Genomic DNA, 17,202 nt, shown 5'->3' on the forward strand with positions numbered 1-17,202 from the left:
CGAATAAAATCAAATTAAATTTTCAAAGTATACATACCACGTTCAAAAAGTATCCTAAGTGAATTAAATTTTATTAAATGAATACGCTCTTTGAACTATTCAATTCCGAACTCAGCAAAGTTACGTTGTTCATGAGAACATTAATTACTGTCGGTTATTAACTTTTAAACGTTTAGTAGTAGGCTTCGAGAGCCCTTTCATGGGTAGAGTTTAGTTTGTTTATCCTTAAATGTATTTCCACCACCGTAATCTCAAGCAAACACAACAAAAACACGAGAATTTCAAGTACGGAAAGCAACACATTAGAAGGACCAATGTGGAACGTATCCTCGATCCTGGAAGGGCTAGAGCATGAGCAAGGAGTAAACGCGGACCTCCGCGGCAAGAACGTGTTCAACTTGTGCGTGACCTTCTTGTGGATATTTCTGTGCATCTACGTCCTGTCCAAGCTAACCCAACTCGTGGAGCTCTTTCTGTGCCAGCGGCTACTTGGCCAGAAGCAATGGTACGACGTCCGCACGATCAAAAACGAGTGGGAGCAGACCCTCCAGCTTTATGAGGACGATAAAAGCCAGCTGGACGCACAGGTGCGCGAGTTGCGAGAAAAGAACCTGAGTATGGAGCGCTTGATGGTGGACCTGCGAGACTACAACATCCACTTGATCAGCGAAAACTATATGCTGTCCGTGATGCACGAACAGGTTAACAAAACAAACACAAAACAACCAACATATTTGAGAATCTATTGATCTTAAAATCGCGCGCAATATTATTTTCCATTCAAAGACACTGTTACACTGCTAGCCATGTTATGTAAAGATCTAATTGACCTCGAGACATGTAAAGTGTATTAACAATTCATTGTTCTTTGCTCAGAAACCAAGGCCGGCCGAGCCGAACATCTACATCACCAACAGCCACTTCCATCTCACTCGCCAGATGTTTCTGAACGATAGTCAAATCAATCTGAACGTCCATGACCATGGCGAGAAAGGAGCTTCCGGGGAGGGCAAAAATGTCTGGCTGCAGTATCTAAGGATGCGCAAGTGCTATATGAGCCCGATTGCCGATCCGAATTCGATAGATCCCAGCAGCACCACCAAGCAGATTCTCCCAATTGTTATGAGCACCGAGCAGTTGGCCGAATTGCAAGGTGAGTAAAGTAACAATTTGTGAGATGTTAATAATCGTTGTCTTTTTCTTAGGCATGATCTAGTTAGTTTTAAGTTATATGCAAACATAAATCTCGATTGTTGTATTGATCGCAAAGAAAAAAGCTCAAACAAATATATTTAAATTAATTGCTCTACTTTTCCATTGTTTTTAAACGGAAATAGCGCAAACCTCGGTCAAAACATTTGTCACTATCCTTGCAGTTAAGATAATTATGTTATTCTCACATGTTTGTTTTTCGATTTGAAACGTAGAATCTGTAGAATGATTACTGTTTGTAGCCTTTAAGCTGGAAATAAAAATTAGCTTAGTAATGTTATTTATTTCAATTCGATTCATATTCCAAATTCAATTTTAGCTCAGTGCTTTGGACCACAGATAATCGGTTTTATTTGCCTAACTACCTACCACCTACCGCCTCCCAATTTCCTAAACGCACCGCCCTCTCCTCCCTTCGATGGCCTTCGCGACAACATCTGGCGGAAACGAAACGAAAACAAAATGCAAAATATAGCTGTCTACCAGTCGGTCGTCTGTTTGTTCCAACTGCGACTGCTAAGACGATGACTTATCAAGGCAGAATTTAGCGATTGGTTCTTTAGCTTTCTTCTTCGTTCCCCCACTGTGCCAGAACTCTCCATTTTATTTTCTTTGCCATGGGGTCACTGGCAGTTATCGTTGCAATTTTGTAATCAGTTGCCGGCTCAAGGTTAAATGCTCGCCGGCACTATGGGCGAAGTCTGTGGGTGCAGGTCCTAGTCGGCCTCATACCCTTGCATTTTTTCATTCCCCGTGTGTCATTTCCGGTTTCGGCATTCATTTGGTCATATTTGGACGCAGATTCGCCATATTTGATTTACATTTGATCGAGAACCGGCGCTCTCGATGTTGTTTTGCGACTACTTACTGGGTCATTTGCCTGTCTGGCTCATGTAGTCTGTACATACATATGTACATACAAATTTGCAGTGGAACTGGAATCGGATTTATTTCGTTGTTCATTTGCGATTGTCACTTGGTTGAGTTAGATTTATTGCCATTTAAATGCAAGTTTATTGTATTTTCTGGATCAGTATTGTGCGTTGAATTGGGTCTTTCCTCCCTCAGTCTGCACTCGCATTTTCCGTTTTTACTGTCTTATTTGACAATGATGACGCTGATGAGGCCTAAATTGATTAGCGGCGAGTGATGTACATATAAAGAACATAACCGATGAAGTCATTGAACTAATTCAAATATTTGCCTTCGCCGATACACATTATATATCTGGTTTGACTTAAAAAAAAAAAAAATCCCAAAAAAAAAACACTTTTCGACCCGAGACAGGCTTAATAAAAAAAAAAAATAGAACGAAAGCTTTTCTCATATCTTGCGAAATATCAAAGTTAAAAATTCTTTGTATGAGTAGCATCTTTTTTTAGTATTTTAAATGTATACATGACTTATTTTCGGTCGCTTTAACGATTATGGACTTAGTTATATGAAGCTTTGAAACAGTAATAGTTTATTACGTTCTTCAATCTAGAGAATGTTGCAACAATTCATTTACAATTGGTATTGTAAAAAATTATATTTTATAATACTTATTGATAAAAAAAAATTACAAAAGAGCCGACTGGGATAAAAGTTTATTTCAGTGCCCGGTGTACTAAATGATTACTAAAAAGTTTCCATTAAAAACGATGATATTTTATACTCCATTATTCGTTGCTATAAAAATAACACAATATATTTAAGATAACACAATAATGGTAAGCAATGTAAATTTTCTGTTTGGGACGACTTTTGTTGTTCATCCTTAACCCATTTGTTGGTCGGGGTCACGTAACAACCAGCGTCATTGGAGCACCCGCATCTTGTAATTCTGGCCGACTCTCCGTATACAATTTTATTGTTATGCACTAGCCATCAAGTCGAGTCAAATTGTCTGGCTGCACCCATAAATACTTGGTCCAACATCTATGACGCATTGCCAGGTGGATAATTCTATGGCCAGGGCATAGTGTCGCACAATAGGGGAGTCCTAAGATGGCTAGTTGCTTATTTTAGTTTGGTATTTATAGATCTCGCAATGTGCGTCGCACGCTAAAGAAGACTATCGGATGGCATTTGCAGAATCAATTTGTTTACCACTTGGTCGATGAATTAGAATCTTCCAAATACAAATTATTTCGCACATTACGGGGTGGAGCGGAGAGTGTGAGAAATAATCTAATCGTTAATTGGCACACTAACCCCAAACAGAAATTGTGCTGCCATTGGCCCCATTTCACACTCACTGATAAAAATAGTTTACGTTTTATCAAGGTTATTTGCCAAAAAAAAAAATAACAAAAACAACAACAAACAAAAGCGAAAACGAAAGTGGAAAGCAAAAAGACCAGTGCGAGGGTGTGCGAATAGATAGACCGCGCCGAATACAATTGGAAACGACCTTGAGATAATGCCCTCATTTGTGCATTTCAATTTTTTATTTACTGTCAAACAGTAGGTAAAATTGGGGAACGGATATTTTGCGCATGCTAAGCTTCGTTCATCTAAAAAATAGGTTAGCTATTATACAAAAAAAAATGAATAAACAAAGTATTAAATTACTTTTAAAATCTTGCCCAAGGCTCCACGTTACTTAAAAGAAGTACGACGAAATTGATAAAAAAAAACAAATAGATACACGTATAAAAAAACGTATAATATTTAAGCATTTTTCAAAGTTCGTCGATTGCTCTCATCAAATTCTTCCACCTCACCTGTTAGCAAAAAAAAAAAAAAACAAATAACAAGTCCTTTAGTTACAGAATATTATTGACAACATGCCGACAGCCTATGTAAATGCATATTTAGATAAGATAATGATATTTTACGAAAATGTCAGGAACTGGACCAGCGATCCCCAGACGGGGGACCCTAACAAATGTTTGTTTACCCAGAAATTAGGGTCAGGGCTAGAGACGTCGCTCAACGTTTCTTTTCTACTATCGAGAGTCGCCTACGTTATGTTCTGTCGTTGCGAACGTGTATCTGTGTCATGCGAAAGCGAAAAGATACATGCTCACACACACTAGCAGACGGGCCGTGTCGGAAAGGAGAAGAAGCGAGGAGGGCAGTAAGTGTTCATGACTTCCATTCTAATATCATTTAAATGCCCCGTATATAATGTATACTCAGACGTATACCCACCCAGTCCGCTCTTGTCCACCCGCCTGACTCCCTTCTAAAGGCCAGACGAAAATTTCTATATACAATATTGCAGCCGACGTCGGCCATTTTGTTTTTACTTGTGTTTCGCCGTTTTTTGGCAAAATTTCATGTAGTCTTTGTATTGCCGAATCGTTGTTGTGGCTGGTGTCTGTGTGACTGTGTCTGCCCTGCGCCTGCCACTCCCTCCATCGCTGCCTGTCTCTACGTGAATGTTGGATACGGCGGCGTCACGCCCCGCACGGCCCCACTCACACACGCCTTTATCATAATCATCGTCATTGTGTCTTGTTTTGTGAAGCGCAGAAACGTGTTGCTATCGCTTTTATTTTATTATTTCTCGCTCTCTGCTCATATATTTTACGAATTTTTTAGTTGTTCTTATGGTTGTGTAAATATTTGCATGTTCTCTCCGCTTGCCTTTTTATGTCGGTTGATTTTTGTGCTTATTATTTTTATTCCCTTGCTCTGGCAAACCAACAAATATTTAATTAAATAGCACGGGATATCAAAGGCCGAACTCCCCAAACGAATTTTAGAAAAACTTAGAGTGAAGAGGATACTACAAAGACCGGTTCACCTGTCCGTCCACCAATGAAAATACCAAAGTAATCGAAGCGAATGTAAAGAATTTTCTAAGCTTCAAAGCACTAATACATAGCACAAAACTTAATCTTGACAACCGGTCCTGTGGCGCAATGGATAACGCGTCTGACTACGGATCAGAAGATTCCAGGTTCGACTCCTGGCAGGATCGTGAAAAATAATTTTTTTATTTATTTACGTCGATGAGACCACAGAAAAATTACAGATCAGTAATTTTATGTTACTTTCTTGTTTTTTATATTTTTCGGCTTTTTATTAATCGCATAAAAAATAAAATATTAGTTTCGCCCAACGTGGGGCTCGAACCCACGACCCTGAGATTAAGAGTCTCATGCTCTACCGACTGAGCTAGCCGGGCAGTTGCCTCAACAGCCGAGAATAGAGCATACACGCTAGTTCGTGTCCGCCAGCAGCGGTTAGACAAACTAGATGAACATTCGGTTTGCTAGATTTGTATGTACTTTAAGTAACTCCCACATGGCTTAAACGAATACACGTTGCGTATGCGCAATCTAATTCTTTAGCGAGAGTGATTTAGGTCAAACTAATTAACGCGACGCAGCAAATTGAATCACCGACTTTGATGAGTTGGACATGACAAAGATAATCAGAGTGAATGTGATCAGTGTACGTACTATTGCATGGCCCGCCGCTATTACACGATACTTTGTGGGCTCTTCTACTTAATCAATGGCGGCAGTGAGGGAAATTCCATTTCATTCAGAATGCGCCGCTCGCTCTTCTGTTCGCTCTTCTAGTTGCTCACAACTATTCATAGATTTCTATTTCATTTTCACCCTGACCCACCGCAATAGTTTTTATATTGCTTCGCCTACCCCTTTTCTCAGTCGACAACAGCTGCAGCAACAATAACAATTCCAACTATTTACGGCAAAATTCATTCGTTTGCTTTCTATCAGAGTTTTCGCCATAGCTGCTCTTGATTTAGTTTATTGTTGTTTGATGCTTTATTGTGTTTGTTCGTCTTTTCTAGTTTCTGTTTTGCTTCTCAGTCCGTGGTTCATTGAGTTCCCAAGCGATAACAGTCTGAAATTATCGTCACACGCACATGTCTTTACGCACAGGCCGTAAAAACAGCAACAACAACAAAGGCAATTTCAGCAAGTGCGAAATATTTTGCTGCAGACGGTGCGTATATGCGGCGTATGAATCATATTACCCATACGCCACACTGTCTGGCGCACAATCGCCATAGTTTTTGATTTTACCGAAATGTGTCTGCGAACTTTTTAAGCGCTATTTAAGATAGTTTCAATAATTTTCGGATACGCTCGTATTTTTAGTCTGATTTCTATTTCAGGAAGAATAAAATTAGTAGGAATAAGGTGCTTTACAAAATTCTCATTTATTTTTAACAAAAATTCAGCACAGACAAATTAATTTTAAGGTTTCTCATTTGTTTTTTTTTTCGTTTTCTTATTGCCTTTCGTTGGCTTTTGTTCACAAAAACTTTTTTTCGTTGTTTGTTTTTTGAAACAGTGATTTGAAATGCTTTGTTCTCATTTCTCTCATACATACCCACATGTAAATAAACGTATTGGTTTAATGACACATGCAGCTTATTTGTATGTGTTATTTTTTTGGCAATTTCACATCCAGGTGTGTATGTATTATCAGTATTTATTGCGTTTTAGGTTCATTGTTTCTCTGCAATTAAGCATTGTTGTTTCGCAGTAAATATACCCAAAACTGTGTATGTCCATATGTAAAACGAATTATTATTTGACGAAGTGCACAACATTGCTCTAAACTTTATCAAGGGACGAATGTTTCTATTACTTGCGACGGAGTGGCATGTGTGGCTCATAGATAAAAGTACATTTACCTGCGGATCATATGTGCATACATACATACTTTTGATTTCAAATAAACGTGTTCAACCTTAAAACCACAAGCGCTTATCACAACAAATGGCAAAGCGTCGTCCGAAATGAGCGTGTATAAAAACAACAAAATGGAATGCGTTGTCAAATGTCTCTACTTAAGCTACTTGATTTTCATCAAAATTTAAGTTTATATATTGTAGTATATAATATGTATGTATATATCTTATAACTTCCTTAGAAACGACCGGATAGCAGTTGGATTTTTTTTTGCAAATCACCTATAAAAAACCATACCATCAGCTTAATAGCTGTTCGTTGCACAAACACAAAAGTAGCTGATACAATCGTATCCAGGTTCCTGATTATGATTAATCTCTAAATGTTATTGTTATTCCTTAGAGTCAGTGTATCGACTAGCTGGTACCTTTTATTAAGGTAGTTAATGTAAAATAGCCTTTAGGCATGGATGCTCCTACGTGATATTCTACACAATGCATTTATCTACATCATTTAAAATGAATGGTATAGCATAGGAATTAATATTTATGCAAAATACCCAAGAGGGTAAGAACCTACTTTATCTCATGGCATACATTTTACCAATATATGTAATTGGTGGTAATTCGTTTTGTAGCTTCCATTAGTGAACTCAACGACAATGAACGGTCCCATTACTGTTTCCGTCGCGATCGGAAGAACTAGAAAGAAATGCCTACGTGTATCAAAATAAAATGTATTTTTAGTGCCCTGGCATTTCGACTTGCTTTGCTCAGCAGCCATTTTGATGACGTTTGGCCTGTCTGACTGTCTGACTGTCTGACCGGCGGAGAGACCCCACAGCACAAAAATCACACCCAGGCAATTGCCTCGCAATACACTCACATGTACCGAAAACGGGGGAGAAACTCATCTGTATGGGATTCGACTGACGACATACCCAACACCCGCTGTCCCCTGCTCATGCTTTCATTCTCTGTATATATGTGTTAATGGGTCTCTGACCTGATTTAACAATAATAAATAAACTGTCACGAGCAGAAAGAACGCAGCGGGGGAGGGGCGGTGTCAGGTGGTGGGTGGTGGGTAGAATTCAAGGTATGGGCAAGTTTAATATGGAAAGTAAATAATCGACTCAGAATTCAATAGAGAAATAATGAGTCAATGCAAGTGGCTACAAAATTATTTTTCGGCTCTCTTTCCAAGGAATATTTTCTAATGTTAAGTAAAGCTCCCAAATTAAAACTCCTACGTGTTTTACACTACACTACAGACGAAACATAGCTTTTATTGTGCATAACTCATTATTCAACAAAATAACATCAAGTAGGAATTTAAAAGTTATTCAAAATAACCGTGAATGTACACTTTTACATACCATGGCCTTTCATAGTTTTATCCTAAATTAGTTTTAGGCAAACTTCGAAATTAATATTATAGCTCAAACGCACTGTACAACAAAGCCGAAAAAAATAACGCGAATATTATCACCACCGCCTCCTTATTGTTGTTGTTCACTTTTAGCTTTTTGGCAAATTCGCCTCTTTGTTTGTGTGACTGTGTGAGCGGCTGGGGCGTAGAAGTGTGTGCGTGAGTGACCTTGAAATGGGTTGCGCTCCGCTGTTGGCACATTTTGGAAATTATCGCGCGTGTTTCTGTATTCGCGTATGCGAACATCTCGCTCTCCCTTCCACCGCCCACCGCATGAAACGAAAGTCGCCCGTCACTTTCGTTTCGATCGCACATATGTATGTACATATTCATGTATGTATGCATGTATGCATGTACAAGTACGGCGGTTGACAAAATGCAACCAGCTGAAAAATGTACATTCATGTGGATGTACATATGAGCGAACGCGAGTGTGTGTGTGCTCGATCCAAAAAGAAAGAAAAGAGAAATGAAATGAAATGCGCTCGGCAATTATCAGAGCCGCTGCCATGAAATTAATTATCTTTTTACAGAGATGCACGATAAACTTGTGCGACTCGCCAAAAGCCAAAGTTCGCTGTATTAATTCAAGGCCAAGTGCGATACGCGAAAAAGTGCAAACAGCAGCGCAGCAACAACAACTGGCACCGCAGTAGCAGCAATAGCAATGAGTATTCATGTGTAAACAGACGATATATATTTTATTTAGTACATACATTTAGGTGCACATGAGTGTGCACGAGAGCCTTTCATGCCAGCGCAAATATATCAGCAAAATCAGCACCGAGAATCACTAGCGAATGTGTTGCGCAAATGTTTTCTCTTTTCTTTTTGCACTGTCTTCTCGGTAGGAGAAAGGGCGGCGTGTGGGGAACCGACTCGAATACTGGCAAAATGTGTGCAGTAGGCATGAGTGTATTTCAAAAAGAACTCTTCCATTTGAAAATGTGTACATATGTACATGTATGTAGCTAAGAGCAGAATCCAAGCAACTCTGATCAGCAGTGCTGAAAAGTGCTCGCACTGGATCTAGCACTACGTCCCATTCGAAACATTTGAAACACATTCACGAATTGAAAATGGAATATCTAACTGGATACACTGAGAATGGAACTTCTTTTTTGAAAGAAAACTATCCTAATTACGCTCGTACGAACTATACCTTTAAGTGATATACATACATACATATGTTCAAAATGTACCATACGGTGTTGTTCAAAACTCACGTGGATCTGCATACTAAATTCAGATTAACCATAAGGAATCCTAGTACGAAATATTATATTAATTGATAACACGCATTTACGCATCCTTTGGGGTGTGAGATGATTGGCTAATTACAGGACTGCATACCCCAAAGCATGCGTAAACCTTCTGAAGTGGCACTAGGACGAAAGCTCTCTTGGCATAACAAATTATCCTCCAATTCAGAGTTAGTTCTACACTACGAAGTGAATCACCTGGCACGAGAAAATCCTTCGAAATCGACTAATGCCCAACGTCCATTTGTGGCACGAAGCCCTTGTTTGTTGGTCCAAATAAACCAGAGGGGATTAGACGCAAGGCAGTCAAAGAAGCACCGAACAAAGTATCCATCAAAACAAGAACGTTATGAACGTCTCCGTCTGCATGGGATTCATTATGTACATGCATACATATGTATGTATATAGCTGATCAACATAATAAAAGCGAAAATTTCACATGATTTTCAAGGACAAACACAATGTGCACATATATGTATGTATGCACGTAGTACATATGAATGTGTATATCGGGGAATTTGTTATTTTTTGGCTCTTCTGTTCTCCCGCTTCGATTTGATTTTTTGCAGGAATTAATTGTGCGGGCTTCTGCATGAAGCCCACACACACAAGCCCACGTTATTATTGCATTTATATACCCAAAAAAAAAAAACCAAAACCAAACGCCGAAAGCAAACAAGAACCCGCCACTCTGGAATCGACAACGTCGCACGAGGCTCCTGTGCTAATGGCATTTGGCCTATTTATGCTTCCACGTATCGAAAGCACACACACGCACACAACAGCATGGCAGAAATATTAGGTAACGCTGGCTCCGGGTTTTAAATTCGTTTTTAACCCTTCGACGGCGATGGCTGCAGTTGGAAAGTTAATTGGGTTAAAAGCGCACTGGGTTAACACAGGGTGTTTGGAGAGTCCTGTCATCAAAGGTACACAGCAGCTCACTGGAAACTAGAAGGACGGACGCTTTACAAGATACTTAATGTATTTTCTCCCTTATCACTTATATATTTATTTTTGTTCAGAACTCCTTTTTATGGGTAATTCATATCCACAATATCGACAAAACATTCCATAAGCTCAAAAGAGTCACCTATAGATATGGATTTATTAAACTAAATAACATAAATTAAATTTTGTTTTTGCAAAATAAACTCATTGACATGTAAAGTTCTTTAAACGAAGTATTTAAAAAAAAAACAATTGTACAAAACTTGTGGAAATTTTGGAGGACCCTGTAAGATCAGACTCGACTGTTCGCTTCCTCGGCCCTCCCGCTGTTGCAGTAACCCATTGCGGGTCTTCCTCCCCAAACGTGAAATACGTACGCGTATGTTGATATACATACATATGTATGTATGTATTTATGTATATACATTCAAGATCAAGGTCAAACTATATATAGAAGCCTATATATATACAGCAGAACACAAACAAGAATGAAGAGAAGAGCGGAAGAGAGAATCTCAAACATGTGCCGAACCCAAACACAACACAATGGCAGAGCCGAGCCTTCGGTCTTGGTCCGATGCCAAAGTCCGCCAGACCCTCCGACCCTCCGACCCTCCGGCCGTTCCTTTGCCGACCACTGCGGTTTAGCTACCCTGCAGACCATTTGACACACTAAGCCGGCAGTCGTGTGTTTTTTGCACTCCTTTACTCTGCGGACGGACAATGGCGAGCAAGTGTACCTGCTGACTGGCAAAAAAAAGCATCTGCTGTCTTTCCGCTCCAAGCGCAGAGCAGACGCGAAGACCTTGAACAGCCACTGGCAGGGCAAGACGAACCAGAACCGCAGCGACAAATTTGAAGAGGCGAAGGATCGCATTTTGGTCAAGCTACAAATTCTAAGGTATAGTCAGAAAATGCAAGCACGAAGGGAGAGGAAACTGGCCAAAACCAGTTCTGCGGCTCTGGTATCCAGACCCTTCTAAGATCCCAGACACCGAGCCAGACTGGCAACTGCTATCATGTTTCGGGCGCATGATTGAAAAATCATTGCTGGAAGCCTTGAGGAGCTTACCCTCGAGCCCGCTCCCCTCCACCTTATCTTCGCTCTTTCGTCCTGCCCTCAGCATTGCGTGTCCTGCACAGATTAAGCTGGGTCTGGGCATGGTCGTGGCCTGGGCCGTGTCTAGACGTTAGGTAAGCCAAGCTAATTGCATACATTGCTCAATCGATGTGATCGATTCGATTCGATGCGATGGGATGTGGTTTGGCCGAAGTTTCGCTGGAATTGCCTGCAGCTCGCACATTTTATGCTAATTTGAGTTATTGGTCAGAGCTTGGAGTTCCTGAAATTTAAGTAAGGATCCAACCTTGCGTATGCAATTAACAGTTAGAAGGACGCTATTTTTGCGTCGTGTTGTCCCATAAAACCCGCATAAGAAGAGTTAAGGCGGTTTTTAATCAACTTGATATCAAAATATATCCCTCTATTGCGTTGAAAAACAATTCATTTTAAAAGAGTATCATATTTGGAATTTAAAAATTCTACAGAAACTATACTAGTACGATTTTCGGTAGCACCCCCCTTGAAAACGCCCTAAAAGAATAAGAAAAAAGAAACTGTCCAGAAAATGTTGGGAATTAGTCCAGAAATCAAGCGAGCCAAAATCGGGTTTTCCTTGGAGCATTGCTTGTGGTATTGCGCATACGCCACATTGCACACGTCCAGCCTCACCCAATCCACAAAAGAGGAAAGGAGAAGCAATCGCAAGTGAAATGACCAAGAAAAATAGCAGACTCCAACAGGGGTTATGTCTGCTTGGTTTTCCCTTACAACGACCGGCAACAGCCTTGGCATGATTTCATTACGCACACTCCTCCGACCCAAAACCCCTCTTTGCCGGTTGATTTTTGGGTCGTCGCAGCCCGCGCACCGCCAGACATATCCCCAACTTGCGGTGAGCAGAGTGAAAGCGAGAGAAGTTCAGGCGCACGCACAATTCGGGGCCTTCGGTGGAGGGGGGGAAGTGGCTGAAGGATCGATTATTTTTGGGCCGACAGTGGCCATTTTATTTTAGGAGTCGTAAAACCAACCCAATGGAACCTCTAGGACCCAACATGGAGGCTGGAGGCCGTTGGCTTGTGCGTGTGTCTGGCGGCGAGGGGACTTGTGGGTGTTTTGCCTCAAAAGAGCCTTGCTCCCCGCGCCCTCTTTCCGCCTGGAGTGTTTACGACGCCGAGCATTTAGTGGCAAAGAACGACGTCGACGTGGCAGTCGCCGTCGCAGCGCGTGTGGGGGTGCATAGTCATCGTCTGGCGACCTTCAACTTTCAACTTTATTGCCATTGTCAGTTGGCCGCCCAACGCCTGCCGCCCTGCCTCCCTACCTTTCTACCTTCCTACCTCCAACAGCCGATTTTGTCTGTCGGCTCGTCACGACTGCGACGCGTTTTGGTAATTTAGAGGCTTACATTCGCTCCATGTCTGGATGCGAATCGGGGCTCGGCGGTGGGCGGTGGTGGCTGGGTGTCCTGGGGGTTTTGGCCTCTTATTTGCCTTGTCTGCAGCGCCCATGACCTTGGATTTGGCCACGTTTTCACGTGAAAGGTGAAAGGCACGTTCTCGACTTACACACATATATAAATACATACATAGGTCTGCGAGCCGCTGCCTGTGTTCTCGAAAGTATCTTTATGAGCGGGGGCGTGTATTTCATTCCTTTCGGTGTGCCGTTCGTGCCTAATTTTCTGTTTAGCTCCCTTTGTCCTGCGTCATTCCAAGTTCTCTAATTATCAGAATTTATATATAAAATGCAATGTTACTGCGAAGAATATGTATTTCTAATTTGAGGCGCTTCAAAAATCCGGATGCTTCTTCAGAAAAAATATTTAGATCAATGCAGGCCTAAATTTTAAAACACTTAAGTTAAGGTAAAACCTAATTTTTATAACATACTAACACGATGCATATGTGGCTTAATAAAATGGAAGCTCGATCCGCGAAAGGTGTAGCAATTGCTTAACGAAAAGTTTTAAGCTCGTTTCGTAAGAGGGAGAAATACAGTTTTTGCTTTTTTTGCTCTGTACTTATTTTACATAGATTTATACATCAAGAATATTAAATACCCTCCCTTTCATTTCACAATTAATAATTAAATTCTTATTGTTTTTAAAAGTTCTTTTGTCTTGGCGATGCCATTTATTGAAATGTTGTAGACTTTTGTTGCAAAAATCTTTTGATTTTTTTTAATTATCTCTTATAATTTATCTTGCGTGGAAATCTAAAAAAATATTTGTATATTTGTAATTTTTATATATTTATATACAAATTTTATATGAATGATGAACATAAGCTTGATGAACTTCTTTTTGTGAATAAACATTATAAATATAATAAAATTAATATATTTAACAATCCTTTAACAAATATAAACATTATAGTTATTAATAACCCCCGTTATAACTATTTAACAGTAGATTATTACTTGGGCTCGTCGATAAATTGTTGAAAGAATTTACTGTATGAAGTTCGCTATACAAGCACATCCGTTGTACAGCGCCACCTACTTTTTGATTTTGGCACTCGGCCTGAAACGGTTAAAGCAAAAATCGACCATGTTGATTGAAAAGCGCCAACTAGATTGCAAGAGTCTTTTAGCTCTTTTACGGTGGCGGAGTAAAAGCGCCATCTGGACAAATACGCAAAACAGTGAAGCGAAGTTCGTTCTACTCGCACATCCGTTGTACAGCACCATCTACTTTTTGGTTTTGGCACTCGGCCCGAAACTGTTATATTTTAACAAAACAAATATCGACCATGTTGATGGTAAAGCGCCATCTAGATTGCACTAGTCTTTTAGCTCACATCCATGTTCGGTGGCGGAAATCGCCCTCTGGACAAATACGTGACAGTAAGTGAAGCAAACACTTGTTTGGCCACACATTTTTTTCGCTCTTTGGTCTTCACTTTTGAAGTAAAACTGAGGTCTTACTTTATTCTTTATTTTCTAAATCTTCTATTTAAAAAAAAAATTATTTATTTCATTCAAAGGAAACGTTTAGTTTTTTTTTACGGGGCAACATTTGTTTGACTTTCTTATTCGGTTTTTTGTTTTTTTGTTTGGAAAAATAAGAAGCATTTTATTTAATTTAACCCATTTTAAGAAGCATTTTTAAGTAGGTTGAACTACATTAATCGCTAAAAACTGCACTGTAAAATTTAAACCGATTGTACTTAAAAATGTATTCTTCAACTCACCTGTTTTGCCGGTAGGACTGTAAGGATCATAGCTTCCGGCGGACATGGGGGATGCATAGCCGTTGGACATGTTGTAGCTGTGATTCTGCGAGCCGGGGGAAGGCGAAAGTGGCGGCGCAGAGCTGGGCACGCTGCCTGGACTAGGAGTGGACATCCAGTCCTCGGTACTGCGGGTAGATGGAATATGTACTTTATTAATATGCTGCCTTTGTTTTTCACATTTTCTTCAGTTGTCTTACACATCAAGTCGCGGTCTTTTGTTCGGCACAAGCACCAAATGACCATTTGCAGCTGCAGCCGACGTCGAGGGCGCCGCTGTAGAATTTGGCTTATTGGAAGTTGTGGTTGCTGCGGGAGCAACAACAGTAGCTACGCTAGATCCTCCGGCCACCGTGCCTACGGAAATGACGTCCGGCATGGGCTCAATTTTAATGGCTGTGGGTGTCGGCCTTAGTTTATCCTTGACTGCGGCTGCAGAAGTTGTTTCTCTTGCACCGCCATTAGCACTGGCTACATGCAGGGTCAGGGCGGCAGAAGAAGATGGGGATAGGGATACTGAGGAAGATGGGCCTGCAGAGGCAGCTAATTGTTGTTGTAGCAAAATATGGCTAGGTAAGGTCGACAGCTTTTGCTTTGACTGTTGTTGTCCACTCGTCGTCAACATGGCCGCGCCTTCATGATGCCCACTCGCTTAAAATCACATCATTTCCTAGCAACTGAGCTGAAAAAAATTCAGTAAAAAATTCAGTAAAATTGCATCAAAATAAAAAAGTCGCCCCCGGGTGGACTCGAACCACCAACCTTTCGGTTAACAGCCGAACGCGCTAACCAATTGCGCCACGGAGGCTTCTACATTTTGATGGACTAATGTCGATTGTCAGCCAAGCCAAAAGCTTTTGTTTTCAAAACAAGTTAAATTTTACGTAAATCTGATTTAAAGAAGTGTTCAAGTTATTCTTAGTAATAAAACAGAAAAAACTCATTGATCCATATCAGTATAGGCTTAGGAAAGAAACATTTTAGTTCGCCGTACGTGTCAAAAATATCTGTGCATAATAAGCCGTGCGAAGTTCTCAAGCCACGTTTTACCTAAATATGAATAAACATACACGATAGGCGTCGTTTCTTTATACCCTGCACTCCCACAGTTCTTTGTTTCTCAAATTGAACAGAACATATTCTTAGTTTAGCCGGTAAATATAGCAAATCGTTTACGTTTGAATAGAAATTTAATAAGAAAATTGTCTTCGAAAATTGTTTTTGTATTTATCGATAAAATTCTTAAAAACTGATCAATTTTACTTATTGATATAACAAGGTATGTAACTAGATATGAAATATCGAACTGGTTCCATAGCCTCCGTGGCGCAATTGGTTAGCGCGTTCGGCTGTTAACCGAAAGGTTGGTGGTTCGAGTCCACCCGGGGGCGGTATTTATTATTTTTCATGTTCTTTCATTATTTATATTCTTAACAGCAATAATTAAAATAAAAAATTGTAATTTAAAATTATTTATTAATTATTGGAAATCTCATATTCATGATCCGTTGAAGAAAACAATAACCTCAGTCATTGATACCTTTTTAGCGACGCTCTATAAAAAAATTTAGTTAAAAAAAGGGGTCAAGCTTAGTAGGCAAAAAACAAAGAGATTCCACAGGTAAAATAGAAATATTCGCCCCCGGGTGGACTCGAACCACCAACCTTTCGGTTAACAGCCGAACGCGCTAACCAATTGCGCCACGGAGGCTGTTGCGCTGCCTCCGTCAAGTGGCTGCTTTCACGAACGCCAATGCATTTTAGTGCCTAATTTCCAATAAATCACTGCCGTCGTTGACTTATAAGCTCCTTAAAGAAGTAATTGGCCCACGCTTATGGACTTAAACAATTTGTTTCACCAATATAATTTTATGCCCTTTGACATTTATTTCAATATTTATATTATTTATATCTATTACCAACGGTATCACGAGGCCAACACAGTAGCTTAATGTACATTATGTGTTACATGAAACTGGTGAACTACAACTATAGCGAAGGGATTCATCAATGCGTTCGCTTAAGCAAAATTGAATTCTCAAGTGTACCTCCCACAAAGCGAATGACCCTATGCATAAGCCCTCTCAAAATCCACACACGAAAAGCACGTAAGCAGAGCGCCGACAAAATGGCGTAAGCATATTGACCCAGAATCCTTGATAAGGTCGTTTCACGATGGGCAGGAGCACTTCCGAACTTCGCCGTCCTATACCGACTAGAACCGAGCATTTTGACCCAATTTTGATTCATGCTTATTTAACCCTTCTGAAATCTGGTTTCAAAGAGAATGATTATTAAATTTTAATTAACCATGACGCAAATCAAAATTATCAATAACAGTCCAGAGAATGCAACTACGAACTTAACATTTTTGCGGTAGTTATGCTCATTTTCTATTTCAAAATTGCAGCAGCTGTTCCTCCACCTCAACCCCTAGTGCCTATGC

The 17,202-nt window shown here is 40.2% G+C and overlaps 2 protein-coding genes and 5 non-coding genes across 11 annotated transcripts in view; 3 read left to right on the forward strand and 4 right to left on the reverse strand.

The window, feature by feature from the left end:
* The window catches only part of EcR (Ecdysone receptor), an 81,215-nt gene that overhangs the window by 49,240 nt on the left and 14,773 nt on the right, over positions 1–17,202 (reverse strand). For all 3 annotated transcript variants that reach the window (NM_165461.3, NM_165463.2, NM_165462.2), the window contains 2 exons: positions 14,957–15,438; positions 14,718–14,884 (listed from right to left, as the gene is read on the reverse strand). In NM_165461.3, the coding sequence (NP_724456.1) occupies positions 14,718–14,884; positions 14,957–15,381 (592 nt within the window). In that variant the 5' untranslated portion in view covers positions 15,382–15,438. The remainder of the gene's footprint in view (positions 1–14,717; positions 14,885–14,956; positions 15,439–17,202) is intronic.
* Positions 191–1,299, forward strand: CG14589 (uncharacterized protein). 3 transcript variants are annotated; one of them, NM_136360.3, is made up of 3 exons: positions 191–701; positions 877–1,153; positions 1,206–1,299. In NM_136360.3, the coding sequence occupies exons 1-3, from the start codon at positions 315–317 to the stop codon at positions 1,214–1,216; spliced, it is 675 nt and encodes a 224-aa protein (NP_610204.1). In that variant the 5' UTR covers positions 191–314; the 3' UTR covers positions 1,217–1,299. The 3 variants fall into 3 exon arrangements, with proteins under 3 accessions (NP_610204.1, NP_001260721.1, NP_001246144.1); NM_001273792.1 differs by having other exon boundaries at positions 877–1,148; NM_001259215.2 differs by having other exon boundaries at positions 191–587.
* Positions 5,053–5,125, forward strand: tRNA:Arg-ACG-1-1 (transfer RNA:Arginine-ACG 1-1). Its single transcript has one exon. It is a non-coding gene; the product is annotated as a tRNA-Arg (tRNA).
* Positions 5,260–5,332, reverse strand: tRNA:Lys-CTT-1-1 (transfer RNA:Lysine-CTT 1-1). Its single transcript has one exon. It is a non-coding gene; the product is annotated as a tRNA-Lys (tRNA).
* tRNA:Asn-GTT-1-1 (transfer RNA:Asparagine-GTT 1-1) lies at positions 15,491–15,564 on the reverse strand. The gene has a single exon. It is a non-coding gene; the product is annotated as a tRNA-Asn (tRNA).
* tRNA:Asn-GTT-1-2 (transfer RNA:Asparagine-GTT 1-2) lies at positions 16,074–16,147 on the forward strand. The gene has a single exon. It is a non-coding gene; the product is annotated as a tRNA-Asn (tRNA).
* Positions 16,394–16,467, reverse strand: tRNA:Asn-GTT-1-3 (transfer RNA:Asparagine-GTT 1-3). The gene has a single exon. It is a non-coding gene; the product is annotated as a tRNA-Asn (tRNA).

Source organism: Drosophila melanogaster, chromosome 2R, assembly GCF_000001215.4.
Source record: "Drosophila melanogaster chromosome 2R".
Taxonomy (NCBI): domain Eukaryota; kingdom Metazoa; phylum Arthropoda; class Insecta; order Diptera; family Drosophilidae; genus Drosophila; species Drosophila melanogaster.